Source organism: Heptranchias perlo, chromosome 4 (assembly GCF_035084215.1).
Source record: "Heptranchias perlo isolate sHepPer1 chromosome 4, sHepPer1.hap1, whole genome shotgun sequence".
In the NCBI taxonomy this organism is placed as follows: Eukaryota; Metazoa; Chordata; class Chondrichthyes; order Hexanchiformes; family Hexanchidae; genus Heptranchias; species Heptranchias perlo.
In genome coordinates this window covers 94720770-94737275 of record NC_090328.1, presented here as the reverse complement: position 1 = coordinate 94737275, position 16506 = coordinate 94720770, and the positions used below count along the sequence as shown (strand labels likewise).

General features: G+C 39.7%; 1 protein-coding gene across 2 annotated transcripts in view; it reads right to left on the bottom strand.

The window, feature by feature from the left end:
• Positions 1 to 4269: 4269 nt before the first annotated feature.
• LOC137321109 (tudor domain-containing protein 7-like) overlaps positions 4270 to 16506 on the bottom strand; it is a 128051-nt gene continuing 115814 nt past the window's right edge. Inside the window, exons 12-17 of one of the 2 annotated variants that reach the window (XM_067983318.1) lie at positions 15344 to 15430; positions 14007 to 14141; positions 13201 to 13311; positions 12598 to 13094; positions 7959 to 8119; positions 4270 to 4831 (exon numbers count right to left, since the gene is read on the bottom strand). In XM_067983318.1, the coding sequence (XP_067839419.1) occupies positions 4611 to 4831; positions 7959 to 8119; positions 12598 to 13094; positions 13201 to 13311; positions 14007 to 14141; positions 15344 to 15430 (1212 nt within the window). In that variant the 3' untranslated portion in view covers positions 4270 to 4610. Of the gene's footprint in view, positions 4832 to 7958; positions 8120 to 9580; positions 9743 to 12597; positions 13095 to 13200; positions 13312 to 14006; positions 14142 to 15343; positions 15431 to 16506 lie in introns of those variants that run through there. The other variant, XR_010962712.1, reaches the window with a different exon arrangement.

The following is a 16506-nucleotide window of genomic DNA, read 5'->3' as shown; positions in this document are numbered from 1 at the left end:
GAGAGTTCTAAGAGTACGGCCAAGACAGCAGTAGGCTTTCCCATTGGTAGTGGAGTGGCAAGAGATGGAGGAATGGACAGGAGACCAGAAGGGCATAGTCAGGAATGTAAGGTTGGAGGAGGATGCAAGGATAGTGTGGGGCAAGATTGGGGAGGGATTTGTAAATCAGTATTTTGAATTCAATGCTTTAGGGGGAGGACAGACAGGGAGCCAGTGAAGGCTGGTGATGATGGACAAAAATCTGTTAACAAAAGCACAGCTAAGGGTTTTAGTTGGAGTTGGGGTGGCGTAATGGCAGATTTAGGTGATATTGCGTAGATGGAAGAATTTTGGTAATGGATAGATTATGGGTTTGAAGCTCAGCTCAAGGTCAGACAGGACACTGAAGTTACGCATTGTGTAAGTGAGCAGTCAGGAAGGGGAATGGAATCAGGAGCATAGATAGGGAGTTTTTGACAGCTGCCAAATAATGGCTTTGATCTTTTGAATTGGTAGAAGTCCTGGCTCATCAATAACAAGTAGTCCAAATCAGAGGCAGCTGTTGAGTCGAGTGTGGTGGAGAGATAGAGCTGGATGTTGTCAGCATATATTTGGAAAATGACTCCATGTCAATAGATAATGTCTCCAAGGGGCAACATGTAAATGAGGAAAAGGAAGGGGGAAGTAATGGAACCTGGGGGTACTCCAGAAGTAGCTGTGTGGAGACAGAAAAAGCAGCCATTGCTGGATGATGGTGTGGCTGGGTTGGGACAGGCAGGGATGAACCAAGCAAGGGCGGTCCTGAGGAGATCGGCCATGGAGGAGCATAGAGTGGTTGATTGTCTCTGTAATGTCCAATACTGAGAGGATCATAGTTGCAGTCACAGAGGGTGGTTAGGGCAGAAGCTGGACTGAAGGGATTCAAACTGGGAATTGTGGGAGCGCTGAGCGTAGAACTGGGTGAAGATGGTGTGACAAAGATGAAGCTCTTTTTCCTGTTATTTATTGGATTCTTTCTTTGTCATGACACACAAGGGCTTAATAATGTGGGCTTATGTGTGGCTACATGAGCTCAGTTAATCTACAGCTAGCAGGGAGACTGCTATATCTGTCTCCTTGGTAGCATTTTGCTATGTAAGTAGACAGTTGTGTTTCAAGGATTAATGTGGCGAGGTAGTGCAGCAGCATTGCTACTTTGACATTGAGGAGGCCAATAAAGGTTGTAAGTGCTGTAAATATATTGTTTGCACTGTACAATGTTAAGGAAATTTGCCTGTCGGGTAGAATATTCATTTGCCTAGTAAAGACAAGGTCACATTTATATGATATATCCCAGTACGCTGGAATCCAGTGATGAAGATCCTCTGTTCAAGCTGTGGATCTCACTACAGTTATATAGATATTAGGAAGGTAAAGACACATTCTAGTGCATAGGGGATATGAGGTCTATTTACAGCGGTCATGGACGCTGAATCCAAGAATATTCCGCATAAAAACACAAAAATACAACAGCCAAATTTAAGGATATGAAGAGGAAGGAGGTTAGATTTGGAACAAAATTTGGAGAGGGCAGAGGGGTTGATGGGGGGTTTTGGGGAGTGGTGACAATGTTAGTTTTGAAGGGGCCTATGCAAAGCACATGATTGTCAGCAAGCATTGTAAAGGATGGACAATGGGACTTTAGAGAGAGGACGTTTTATTTTAGTACGTATACATGTGAAAATCTAATATAAAAATTAAAAATATTTAGTATTTAGAAATAATGAATGAAAAAAAATTAAACTCAATTTTTAAAATTTGAATTTAGGAATTTTAAGTATTTTATTGGCACCACACTATAGCAAGTAACCGGGACATGATTCTGTAATATTACAGAATCTCAGTAGCCTGGTGTTTCAGATGAAATGTTTAAAAATTGTCCCACATGTGTAAATTCCCTGGTGCTGCTAGCACTCTCAGGGTGAAGAATTTGTAGAATTTCAAACTACTCCATTAAACACAGCTATATATAGGACAGAAGAGAAACAGCAGTGAATTGCAAACCTGTATATCAGCACTTAAGTGCCATCAAAACCTCGGCAGAATTACAGGCTCGTTCTTAACTGGCCGTTGCTATTGTATGTAATACAGAACAAAAACTATATTATTCTGCACAAAAAGGGAAATGTCAGTCTATTTACTGATTTGATCCAAAATGGTTTTGTCTGTCTGGATGGAGGTTTGTTTGCACATGATAAAGATTTGTATAAATGCACTGAGCAGAGCATAGCCACCAAGGTGGGTATTTGTTCAGTTACAATATTAAATACATTCAGGGACGTTGTCAAATCCAAGCAAAATGGTTTAATGGTCTTGAAAGACAAACATTCCATAATTTGTAACAATAGGAAACTGGTAGTGTTATAAATCAGCTTTCAATTTGGATAACTAGTTTCAGTATTTGTACTGTGCCATTGATGTTCTTGTAACATTGCAGCACAACCTCTACATGAGCAAAGCAGCATTAAAATACACTGCTTCACTTCACTGCCATGTTTTTAATCTATATATAGATTTGAGCAACACATCTATAAATAATTTGAATTCTAAAACCAAAGCACCCTCAATAGGCATACTTTTTTGAGAAAATAAAACTCAAATCAAAGGCTATAACGAGCAGGGACAGTTACCCTCCTCAATGAATCGGATGTGCAAAGGTCCACTTTTGTGTAAAATGTAGGGCTCATCCCCCTGCTGATAGCGCAGCTGCTGTCAGAGAAGGCAGTAACTGGTCTTAGGCTATACTCAGAGCCTATAAGGGAGACGTAATCTAATTCATAAGCTTGTTATTAGCTTGTAAGAAGGTTGGTAAATCCTCTTGCCATAAAGTCTCTGGAAACTGATCTGAAGTTATCAGTTTTGTCCTGTTTAGAGGATCCTGATGATGACTACCGATCCCTTCAGAAACATGCAAAGCTCTTACTTGCAAGTGCAAAATTACTACAAAGGGCTGCAAGTGCAGTCATGTTCAGCCTTTCCCAATTCTATTTAATCAACATCTACAGTTCTTCAGTAAATGTTATAATTTCAACTAGATACTGAGGCCATCTTAGACTATTTCTCATCAGCCTTTTCCCACGTTAAGATGCATGTCCTGTTAGGCAGGGATCAGAAGTGTTCAGCTTCTTGCCTGCATACGATGACAATAGGTAATTGTAAAATAGGCAATTGTAAAATAGGCTGTTCGTGGCTCCCATTCCCTCAGATGGGGACTTAAACATCAACTTTAACATGTTACAGAATTTTAAAGTTACTTCTACAGCATCACAGAAGACCCAGTGGCAGAGGCATAGCTAGGAATGGATATTTGGGTGGGCCCCAACTTATGGCAGACAGACAATGACCTAAATTGGTGCTTGGGTTTATACTGCTAAGACACTTTTCATTTTAGAGTGGCAGGAAAGCAGTACTGTACACAGCTAACTCCACAAATCAGTAATAGCAATACTGTCTTCTCCCACAGTACACTGTGTTATATTAGAAAGAGACTATCCCACAGAATTCTGTGCACGGCTTATTCATTCATTGCCCAAGTTATTGGTCAGGAACTTAAACTTTGCTTCCTGTTAAACTAAGCAAATTCTTTTAGTTTACACCACTGATTTTGCTCCAAAGCTGGATCCTGCAAAGTGGGTTCATGTTGTCTCAAGTGTCCTGGTTTAAAGAAGTCACGTTGATTGTTCAGGATCCTCTGTTGCCTTCTGCTGTGATGAAAATTTTTGGGTGGGATCTCGGCAGAAAGTTGTATAGTAGGCTATACTGTAGTTTTGTAGAGTATAGGCCAATGAGCAACAGAACTCTCCAAGCTTTCAGACGTTTTCCATTACCTATTCAGCATCTGCATAGACACCCAGCTCATCAGATTTGAGTCGGATGTGGCCCATTCGTGACTATGCCCCTACTCATTGGAGGCCAGGCTGCTTCTCTAGTTTGAAGATAAAATTATAGGACAAAATCGTAACAGAACACACCTGTGCAATGCACAAATTAAATGAATATTTTTTAATTCACCAAGTTAGAGTGTTGCCTTTCAGTTTCACTTCAGTGAAAAACTGAATCCTTGAGGAATGTAAGACTACAGTCTACTCTTTAGTGCTTAAAAAATGAATAAAGTCCTGCTTTACTGTCTTATTTACATTGCTTAATTCAAATTATTAGAAATTTCTATTTTTGTGCTAAAGAGAATCAGTTGACTGTACTTGAACTGCAGTCTACAGTTAAGCCTTGCATAAGTATACAAATAACCAGGAGGATGATTAATTAGTTTATTATTCCTACACAACCCTTCACTTCTAATACATGGCCAATGGCAAAGGCAAGTGGCAAACCAATAGCACATTTTCAATAAACAAATTTCTTCAGTAATCCAAACATTGGTAAGTGAACAAACACAAGTCATTCTGTTAAGTATTTTTTTTACAGAAACAAAAGCATGAGGCTTTCAACTCTATAGCATCACTAACATACCATTCCCAAGTTATCCCAAAACCTTGTAAATAACAGCAAACTAGATTATGTATTGTGCTCTCATTTCAGTTATTGCTAATGGTCAGAAACTAAAGTTACTTTGAAAATGTTAAGGTAAACAATGATTATGCAACTTTTGACAGCTCTGCAAGATACTCTGTCAGCAGATCATGTATCCAGACATCTGTATCTGGGAGGGATGTGTCCACCAAGTAAGTCACCACTTTTCGATCCCAGGGATATGTACTCCCATGAACTGCCTGTATTTGGGCCACTAGAGGCTTTCTCTCAACATGGTTACGGAAAACTATCGATGTTTCCTCTGACCACTGTTCACATTTCACGCCTGCAAAATACATGTTGTTAAAAATGACAAACATTCATTAGAATTAGTTCAAATTTAATATCAAATCCAGTTAGGTTTTATCAGGATTGGTGCAAAATATTAAAAATGTACATATTTTACAGATAAAATGCCAGACATATATTAAAACCTAGGTTTTTTCCATTGTTAACCTTATGTTCTTAGGATATTTCTCAACATCATAAACCAATTTTTTGGCATGTTCTGCAAACCCTCAGCCTTTTCCAAAGAAGCAACACAAAAAAAACTGCATACCAAGTAGTTCCTGTCTGATGAACTGTACCTTCCAATTTCTCCCCTCCTACCCTGACAGGGCCAACCTGTAGCACATACTCCAGAAAATGGTCATTCTTCATGTCAAACTCTAGATATTGAGTGTCAGGATATTCAATTCTGGAGGGCATCACAGCTGATCACAAGTCACTTCTCAGCAGTCACCATGTAGTGATTTTAAGCAGGAAACAAGGCTGATCTTCCCCTCCCTTCCTAGAGGTGCTGAGGCAAATTGCAGTACCCCAACTCTTGTCCCTGCAACTAACACAGCTCATACCAGGAATTGATCCTGGGACTTTGAGGAACATGCAAACTGATTTCATTTTCCAGTGTGATTTGCATTTTCCCAAATTCCAAGTTGCACATGTTTTGTAGGAAAACGTTTCCCGTCTTAATTGTGAATACTGGGGCACAATTCCACAAGTGTTAGCAGGCTTCCAGTACCTTGTCCATGTGCCCATTTCTCTTATCTGAACTTAGAGAATAAGTGCTGAGAGGCTATTATGGTGCATTACAGAATCCCTCGTTGTATCCACACCAAAGTCAAAACGTATAAATTTTCAAAGGGGAAATTCAAGGGTGGGGGAGATTTGAGGCCGACAGAAGAGCGATAACAGCACCCGTCAGCCCAGTATCTATGCAGCAATCTAGATAGCAACGTTTTCTAAAGGTGTAAGGATTATTCCATGTGATAGTATTTGCAAGGCTATCAATTGGAACCTGTTTGAGAGTTACCCAATTGAGGAAGCAACCATGGAATGATTTTTAACTTGCCCTGGGAATTCTTCCCTGCAACACCGTAGCAAACATCCATCCAGCTATTTGCTGTTTGATCATGTTAGACTTGGGTATTTTCACCACAGGAAACAATTAACTGCTGAGACTTATGAAATTACTTCATACAAAAGTATTAGTTGAGAAAGATCCAATCCTAAAAGCCGTTGGCCATTAAAATGCCCCTTTATAAACTCCGTCTAGAGTACGATTTTATGCCCAAGTGCAGCTGCTCAATAGATGTTTGGACCTAGAATGTGCAACACACTTCATTTTTGGGAGAAAGAATGAGGAGAGGCATTATAAACCAAATGGTACAATTCTCAAGGGGGTTTCGGAACCCTGGGGGTTCAAATACAAAAATCTTTGAAGGTGGCAGGACAAGTTGATAAAGCTGTTAAAAAGGCATGAGATCCTTGGCTTTATAAATAGAGGCATATAGTACGAAAGCAAGAAAGCTTTAATCTTTATTAATCACTGGTTAGGCCTCAGCTGGAGTATTGTGTCCAATTCTGGGCAACACCTTTTAGGAAGAATATCAAGGCCTTGGAGAGGGTGCAGAGGAGATTTATCAGAATGATACCAGGGATGAGGGACTTCAGTTATGTGGAGACGAGTGAAGCTGGGCTCGTTTTCCTTACAGCAGAGAAGGTTAAGGGGACATTTAATCGGGGTATTTAAAATTGTATGGTGTTTTGATATAGTTAATAAGGAGAAAATGTTCTCACTGGCAGGTGGGTCGGTAACCAGAGAACACAGTTTAAGATAATTGGCAAAAGAACCGGGGGCGCGGGGGAGAGGAGAGAGAATGAGGAGACTTTTTTTTTTACGCAGCAAGATATGATGATCTGGAATGCACTGTCTGAAAGGGTGTGGAAGCAGATTAAACAGTAACTTTCAAAGGGAATTGGATATATTCTCAAAGGAAAAATTAAAATTTGCAGAGCTATGGAGAAAGAGCAGGGGAGTGGGACTAATTGGATTGATCTTTCAAAGAGCCGGTACAGACACAATGGGCTAAATGGCTTCCTCCTGTGCTGTAAGATTCCATGATTGCAAGCATAAAAGTCTGGCCAATAGAAGTTCAGGTTAGCTATTGACCAGTTCTTTGTTCCCTGAATTTCACACACAATCCTTCAATATACCGCTGAAAGTTTTCAAACATAAGAATATCGCCCATATGGAGCAATTCTTCTCAATTTTAATCAAAATATGGGAAAATATAGCAAATACAATTTCAAATTTGCCACTTCCAATCTTTTCCAAATGTCCATAGTGGCACTTGTAGATTATGAAATTTATTAACATTAGTCAAAAAAAATTGAGTCAGCTGACAAAAAGAATAAAGAGACCTAGGAATGATCACAAGACATCGCTCATCTTGGTGTTCAGAGAACATCAACCATGAGAGTGAATCCTGAGGAATTTTAAAAGCCTCTAAATGAGGCTATTGCCCTAAAGTCACACCCACATATCACTTTTTTTTCTTAACATATCTATTTTCTGCTGCTTTTTTGGGTAGTAGGTGGTATGGAGACCAGTGACAACTCCTGATTCCATTACTGCAGGGTAATGGAGAGATAATCTCCATTCATTATTAGAACAGTTCACTTACATTAGACTAGTTAGATTTTGATCACAAATGGCAAATTTTATATTTAATAGGGAAGTAGTTACCAATTTTCTTTTCTGATGGACATATGTCAATGGGTTTTCTGGCTTCATATATGCATGGTATATAAAACATTCAGTATATAATGACAAGCTTAACTCAAAAATGGTTTAAAAAAAAAATCAGGAAATTGATTATTTTAAACTATTTTTAAATGCATTCAAATCAAGAAACAGAGGGTATGCACACCATGCAAATGGCTCATTGTACATTCCCAGATCTCATCCTGAAATGTGTCTCATCCAGGGAAAGGTTACCTTTTCTGAAACTGTTTTCAGTCTAAATTAGTATTAGTACTGATAATTATCAATTTAATAAATTTGAGTATTTGTTTGCAGCATTATAATATAGCTAGTGTACAACAGCTGCATATACATTTGGTTAACTCACCTGCTAACTGTGCTGTGATGGCTTGGAAAGGCAACTGACGGAATTGCTGCACCAGTGTCTGAACCTTCCTACAGCTTACTAGCTCATGCCGACCATAATCCAATTGATACACAGACACCAAACCATTTGTAAGAATTCCTTTCACCAATACACGGTACCACCTAGAATTACAGAAATTATTCAGCAAAAAACTTACAAACACAATTAAGTTACTTATGAAAACAGAAAAGGTTCCCAAAGTTTTGATGCACACCAAGTTGTACTGTAACTACTTTATGAATATTGCAATGTGGATTTAAATTTCCACGATGCAGTAGAGGTGCTACAATTGGCCTCAGTACCCCTGGGTGGAGCGAGAGCAGTAAAGAAAGGGCCAGAGCTCCTGCCCCTGAGCGCCATTCACCAATCCCTATCAATGCACATGTGGACATTGTGTGAGGGTAGGACTGGGCTTGGCTATGATGCCCTTCACAGTCAGAAAGCCTGCTGACGCTCACCTTAGTGGCTCACATGAATAATGGTCACTTAGCAAGATACCTGGGAAGTCCAGCACAATTCCCCAGAAAGGAGTCAACGCCTTCAAGGGGGGAGTGAAGAATAGATAGAGGAGAAAAGTTTGTATTAAAAAATGGCCATTTCAATAAGTTTTTGAATTTACGAGCAAATTGTATGCAACAGAATTAATGCATTGAACAATTTGAGCTAGAGTTTGTAAAATACACCTTGCACCACCTACTGGATAAAAACAGCAACCTATAGTAAATTGCTAATGTCTTTCAAGTACTGGGCATGTCACCAGAAATGAAATGGTTTAGTTACCAAACCAAATTTTCAGTAGCTTTTTTACTTTTATGTGGCCAGCCAGTTCTCAAAGATTAAAGTTTTTCCCTATAATTTTCTCCCCTCTTCACCTGAAGGTGCTGATTCATGTTGAGTAAATGTCTCATGGGAGTTGGCTGCCTGCCTGTACCTTACAAAGTCTCCATTTTTTAATGTGTGAGAAAATGCTGGAAATTGGGAAGCCCTTTCACAGCCACACCTGATACTTTCCTCATCTGACAGTCACATGTACACTTCCCAGCAGAGGTCACTTTGTAGCTGTTAGGGGTGTGAACCTGGTCTGCATTTCCCCTTTCCTAGCCTAGGAGCACAGATGTCAACTGTTGTGTCCCACCACTACCCCAGCGGAGACCAGCGAACAGATTAAGGACTGAACCTGGTAGTTTCCTGGTTTCTGTGGTCCAGTTCCGCATTGAATGTGCATTTAATAACTGAAGTGGGAAGGGGTGCTAAAAAATTAAAATTTTACTTAAATATTATGGCATCGGGGGAAGGTGATGTGACATCACACCAATATCAACACTTCTGAAGGCCTACCAGCCCTAATTGAGTCATCTATCCTTTTCTAACCCTACAATCTACTCCTTCTTGCTATCCTCTGCTCATATACTCTGCTGGTCTATCTTTCTTTCCTTCAATGTTCAGCCCAGTTATAGTTCCCTCTTCATCACTGTAAATTTGATCTTTCTCATCTCCAGACAGCCCTCTCTGATTTCAGCCTCCTCTCATCCTCCTAAATGGGAATTTTAGACAGAGGCAAGTAAAAGGAATTATTTTCTTACCCTTACATCCAGTATCTGTAGTTTTTCCTCCACTGATTTTTTTTTAAAACACCATAACTTCAGGGTTCCATGAGGGAGCCCTGTGTACATCCATTTTAATTGAGCAGATTTACAATGATGAGAGTGGCAAAAGGGTCTCCCTCACAGCGGTCTGCTCCACATCTGTGTGAACAAGGTTATACTTATGATCTGTTTAATGTTCTCAGGCAGATTTTTCCCTCCAGTTCCTGGTGAGTATTTCCAATATCTTAGCAAATACTCAGCAAGGACAAGAGAGTAAAACTCTGTCCATCTTAGTGCTGTGGAATTAGAGTGTGATGCAAGACAGCTTCCTTGCTCTTTGTCTTCCTAGTGTATTCGCCCCATTAAATGGGGTTACAGAGATTCTCAGAGGCTCTAAAATTGTTGAAAATAGGATGGTTAACTGATATAGAGGCAGAGGTAAGCACACAGCATACAATGTACTTATGCCAAAGTTCCTGCTCCACCCCCGCCCCACCCCACCCCCCAATTTAAACTTATCTTTCTTGTCAATTTTCTCCCTTTCTGAAGGTGTTCACTCCTTGCTGGGATATAACTCAACAAGCCTCCATCAGTACCTTGTCCAAGTGTATCATTATTCACATGAGCTTTGATGGTGAGTGCTGACTGGCTGTTTGGTCACAGCTAAGCCTAATCAAGTTCTTACCAGAATCCCACACATATACACATCCAGCAGCTGGGTCACTGGATAGTCATCGAGAGCTAGAATTCAGGATGATTTCCTCCTCCCTAATCCAAAGATGCAGAAGCCAATTGTAATACCCTCATCGCTGTGCCAGATGAGTTCATTTAATTAAGCACAGGCCAGAGATTGAACCTGGGATGTTGTTGGTCTGCATGGCTCTGCTACTTACTGAACCAATGGAGGAATCCCCAAAGATCAGTTTCAATTGTGGTTTACTTACATTTTGCTTCTTCAATATTCTGAGTGTGAAAACCTGGTTTCAATTGATCTGTGCCATTTAATTTGGTAAACCACTGACAGATCAATCCCAACACACATCTTCAATATGTTTGATGTTCAACAGTGTCATCATCAGTTCTTAACCCACAAAAGCTCCAACTTCAGGTTTTAAGGTCTGGATCCAAGTGAATGAACACCTCAATCTAGATCAAGAATTGGATCCTATCCAATAGATTGTCATCTTGCCTAGTGCAGCATTGAACCAGTGTTAGACAAACGCATTGGTATAGCGATGTCTATACTGTCAATATTACATGGATGATACCAAGTCCACTGTAGTCCCAGCCACACAAAGGGTGGCCGTCCGATCATCCTAACCTTTAATGAACTCACCAATTTTTCAAAAAGGTGCATATTTAGGTATGCTCCCTGGAACCTGCTGCAGAACTTGAATGACATGAATCTCTGTCAGACTATTAATACAGGAAAAGCATTTCTGAAGCATACATACATTTGGAAATAAGGTCACTGTAATAAAATTTGTTTTGTTCTAAACAAAAACAACAGTATATCTCACACTTAGAATAACACAGTATTCAGAGAAACCCAGAGCAGCACCATCAGGATGCAATGGGTCAGGCAGTGCAAGAAGCACAATTACCTGATTAAGAAAGAATTTGCATTTATAAAGCATCTCATCACATCACATCCTCCAGATGTCCGAAAGTGCTTTGTAGCTAGTGAATTACTCTTGATGTGCTGTTCATTACAGAGGAGAACACAGTGGCCAATTTATACAGCATGGTCCCGCAAACAGCAAATTAAATGAATGACTGGTTAAACTGTTTTTTTGTAGTGGTGTTGGTTGAGGGAGAAACGTTGGCCAGAACACCAGGAGAACTCCTTGTTACTCTTCAAATAGTGCCCTGGGATCTTTTACATTCACCTGAACAGGCAGATGGGGCCTCAGTTTAATGTCTCAACTGAAGCGTGGCACCTCCAACAAAGCAACACTCCGTATCACTCACGTGTTAGCCTAGATTATGCGGTCAAGTCCTGAAAGTGTGACTTCAACCCGTAGCCTTCTAACTCATAGGTAAGAGTGCTATCAACTGAGCCAAGCTAACACTTCAGCGATCCTAAAACACTTCACTGGCAGGATTTATAAGCACTGAATCTATATCTACATGAAGAATGTCTTCTTAAAAAAGACACGAGATTCTTCCTCACTTCCAGAAATTAATCTGAAGCAGAACTCATTGAGCCCAATGGAGGCACTAGTTATTAACCCTCAGAACATCTACTGCATTACTGTGGTACATACCTCATGTAGCCCGTGGAGCAAGGGTTACTTTAACCAAAATATAGTGTAATTTAGAAGTGAGCCCAAGAAGGTTAATAAAGTCCATTTTCCCATCAGCTTTTAATAGCTTCACTGAAGGACAACTAACTTGGTGAAAAATATAAACCTGATAATTGAGAATTTTTTTGTAATAAAGCACATTAATCTATAATGAGGCTACTCTTCAGTGGTGCCATTTATACTCCTTTAGTAGGCACCTTACATCACACCTCTAGCTCATTACTTTCACTTCCTTGTTAAACCAATCCCATGTTTTTTAAAGCACAAATACCAAACTATCTTGTACACAGACCAACACTGGTGCGTGCACGTAAATTCAATATATGGTGCTATTAGTATGTCCTATCAGCTGCTACACAATGCCGCCAAGATAAATCCTAGGTATATTTTACACTGCCCAAAATGGCGTTTTTTTAAAAACCCAATTCGCAATTTTGTGCAAATTATTTGAAGCTACAACAAGCAGAGTGCTAGATAGTCCAAGAGCCCTTTCAGTCTTCCCTAAAAAAAGGTGCCTTTTCTGGTAAATATAAGGAACCATTAAACTGCAACAGTAAATATTGCAACAGATCTCATTCATTAAGTAATCCAGAAAATGCTGCAGCATCCGTCTGCAACTGGAGAGAGATGCGCAACATCCGTATTTTACCTTTTAATACTGGTACTTTTCTTGGCTGGTAGTAAATACATTTAATCTAAAATACTTACTTGTTATCCAGCTGGGCAACAAATATTTTGTTCTTTTCGATTGGCACGGACTGCCACTCGGTACTGTTGTAATAGAGGACCATTTCTTCCATAAGAACCTCTAATTTGTAAAGCTCCTGCCAGGGCTGGAAAACAAAGTGCCCTGGATGACAAGCTACTGAAATGAAGACATCCATGTGCTCTCCAGGCTGTGGCAAAACAAATGGAGATGGAAGTGCATTGTGTACAATGTGTGGGGCAACCATTTTGATTGGTGCAATACCAAAGTCCTTGACTGGGCTTTTTGTGTCAAACTCTGATGCGATATTTGCATCACCTTTATTGCTTGGAAAGCTAGTAGTAGAACTCCGGTCAACACTCAGGTAAACATCCTTCCGGTGCTTCCACAGGTCTGCATTTGTTATTTTATGATTGATGCTACGTTCCGGATTGGGGAAGTTTTTTGAAGTAAACAAGTAAATATGAACTAGTCCTTTGGTCTCATCAACTTTCACAATCTAGAAAAGGTCAAAATCAAACAATTACAACTGTATGTTTAAGACCAAAATCTCAGATTTCAAATGAAAAGGCAGCCCTTCAGCATCACATTCACCCTACATTTACCTTAATGCTGCAATCGGAGCAGTTTAACACAGTGTCTCTTAGCCACAGTACTGCATCCGGTGTCCACATGCCAATATTAAATGTGAGGTCTGCCAAGCAGCACTTTATGGCCTAAGAAAGAAACAATTGACACAATCAAATTCTAAAATGTAACCTTCCACATCTACAAACATTGGATTTCTGTCCCTGATTGCTATCTAATGATCCCTCCTGAAGGGTGTTTTTGTGAAACTCAGGTGAAGGCATGATCAAACTCAGTTGTTTTGTCTCCTAAGGTGTATTGGTCTGCGAGGCTCACTGCCACATGAAGAATGTCCACTTGGGTGAGGTCCGCGAGGGTTGTCAGGGACTGTAAAACTGTAACACAGCATAAGGCACTGCCTCCAGAAGAGGGGAGACGATTGGGGAGGGGGGAAAGACAAAGTGTACCAGGGCTACATGCAGATTACATGATACCTACCTGCAGCCTCAATCCCTAACACAAACAATATATACATGTCTCATTGGAGGCACTTACTTGCCATTTGTTGTATTCTCAAGACTCCTACCATTCACTTGAACCCACTGAAATGATTTTAACATAGAAAACTTACACTAATTATTGAGAACAGCTTTGTATTCTTCCTGTAGCCTTTGGCTTTGGTTCATCTGAAGTATTGCATTTATTTTAAACATTACAATATTTACTGAATAAGAGGAGAAATGTCATTCCAAATTTATTTTAAAATCAAAGTTATCTGGGTAGGTACTTTAATCTTATTCATAACTACAATGGTAGCAAAAGTGCTTCATATAATCACCATTACCTGAGGTGGTATGGTTACAGAGTCCTGAAGAAGTGGAGATGGAATTTCTCTTAGCTCTGACACAGCAACAGATGCTACTATTCCAGTGTCCAAGAATATAATATCCACAACTCGTGTACCATGCACATTGGTAATCTTAAAACACAAGAAGGTGTTTAAATTGTTAAAAATATCAGCATCCAGAACATACCACAAGCGAAAGACTATGCATCCTGCTGTGAATTAAAAAAAATCTTTTTATTTGGTATATCCAGGTTGCCTTCAAAATTACTGGCATATATTACAAGTTATAATCTAAAAGTTGCTCTTTTGGATAGTAATAACTAATATTGCATACAATTCGGTTGGTAAGATCAATGTTTCAATACATCAAAGTTTATAAAAGCTACTCCATCAGACTGAGATATCCAATTTATCACAAAGAATACTAAATCAAAAATACTCCTGTTCCACTACTGTAAATTCACAACATTGGCATCACCTTTCAGCTTGCTGTACTGAACAGGAGTCAGCTAAATAATTACATAAATAAAAGTACTTGCTGATGAAAACGACACCATTATTTCAAATTTAATCCTTGGTCGAGATTAAGATTTCAGATTGTCAAATTTGGACAAGTGAAAGTCAGCTGAAATGAAATAATGGAAGGACTGAACCTACCTTTGAACTTTTAATAATTTTGATTAAAATTAAATTTGCACTTGTTATACAAACACAATGCATGCCAAGAAGTGGAACACCTAGGTCGTCCTCACTTATAGAAAAAATTACAAATTACAAACTGTTCCAATGGCTGTAGATAACTAAACTGCATTGCGTGGAATTAAGCCATACAGACCAGTAAGGTCCCAGGTACAATCTGGTCCGTGTTGACTCACTCTCAGTCAGGGCAGCGGTGAAGACGTTATAATTTGTCTCCCGGTCACTGCTATCCGGGGGCAGGTGGGGTGGGGGGGGGGGGGTGGGGGGGGGGTGGGGGAGTAAACAAAAAAAACAAGACCAGAGCTCTGCTCTTAGTCGGTATCCAGTGAATCCCCCTGCTGGAAACGTATCTGTGAACAGGCTCAAAATCCTCTGTGATGGTTCTCATGACAAACAGCTTAACAACATTTAACTGTCCTAGCTCATAAATGAAGGATGACACAAAGTAACGGAGACACATCAGCACTTGGAAGGTGTACCCCAGAACAAGTCATACTTTTAGGAAAGAAGGGGTAAAAATTTGAAAATGCCACTCAATAACTTTATCTCCATTTGCCAGTGGCAGAAGATGAAAACACAAATACTGAAAAGAAAAATCAGAGAACTAGATCCATTTTAATTGACACACAACTTACCTCCACTCGTGCCCATTTCCCTCGCCATCGTGCTAAGCAGCGCTTACCACAGAAAGGTAATGAGACAAAATATTCTGATGTGATTTGCTGTAATTACAAGAAGGTTCATAAAAGTAAAGTGAATTTGTGATCTTGCAAAATTATTTGAATCTTGAGCTGTTATTTCATGTTATATACAGTGCAAATTATCTAATGAAATGTATCCATTAATTCACATTATATACAGTCCCCACCTCTTACAGTTTACAGATCAAAAATTTCTGACACAAATTAAACCTTGAAATGGGCAAAAAAATTCCTCCAATAGAACCTGTGCCTTTGTATAGAAAAGGCACACTAATTTAATTTGTACTGCTCATTTGCTGTAATTTTCTTTTTTCACAATGATTGCCTACATAAGAACAGCAGAGGCAGCAGCAGCAGCAGAGGAACTTGAACTCCACTGAAGCTTGGCAGGGTTAGCAGATTACAAATACCAAAGATAAAAATTGTCTATTATAAAAGGCTGGTTGGATTAGCTGTGCTTGAACAGCTTGGTTGGGTTATTGTCATGTAATTTACCTAGAAGTACACCTTAACGAGGTGCAGGCTACTTACTGAACACCTGTTTCTGCCTGAAATAGCCGGTGCTTAACAAGCTGTAAGTGGCGACTTTGTAATCGACAATAATGGTGATAGAAATTGGTTAGCTGCCCAATTTAAACGTGGGTGCTTTAAGCGGTGGGGACTGTATTATATAATTGGCCGTCTAGCCTATGTTTGCGTAACCCAAGCTAAACAAGATATTCTGTCTGTGGAACAACCACTTCAGTAGGATACATCCGGTCTGATAGAGTAATGTACAAAAGGTATTGGCTGCTGCAGCACAGCACCACTGATATATGTGAAAATGAGGAAAGCTAAAATTTAGACAGGAAGAACAATTTCTGAGATGAATTTTCAGTATCAGTTGTTTGGGCAGGGGACATGAAAGGGGTGTTTTCCCAAACAGGAAAGAGAAAAAGCTACTCATCAACCTGGGGATAATGAGCCATCTCCCAGTGGAACAGAGAAAACTAGTAGACAGCCTGCTTGCTCCTTTAGAAAGTTGGATCTAAATGGTTTGAGGGGAGGAAAAACTATAGGAAGGTTGCAGGTTTTGATACAAGTTATGTTGTTGTAGA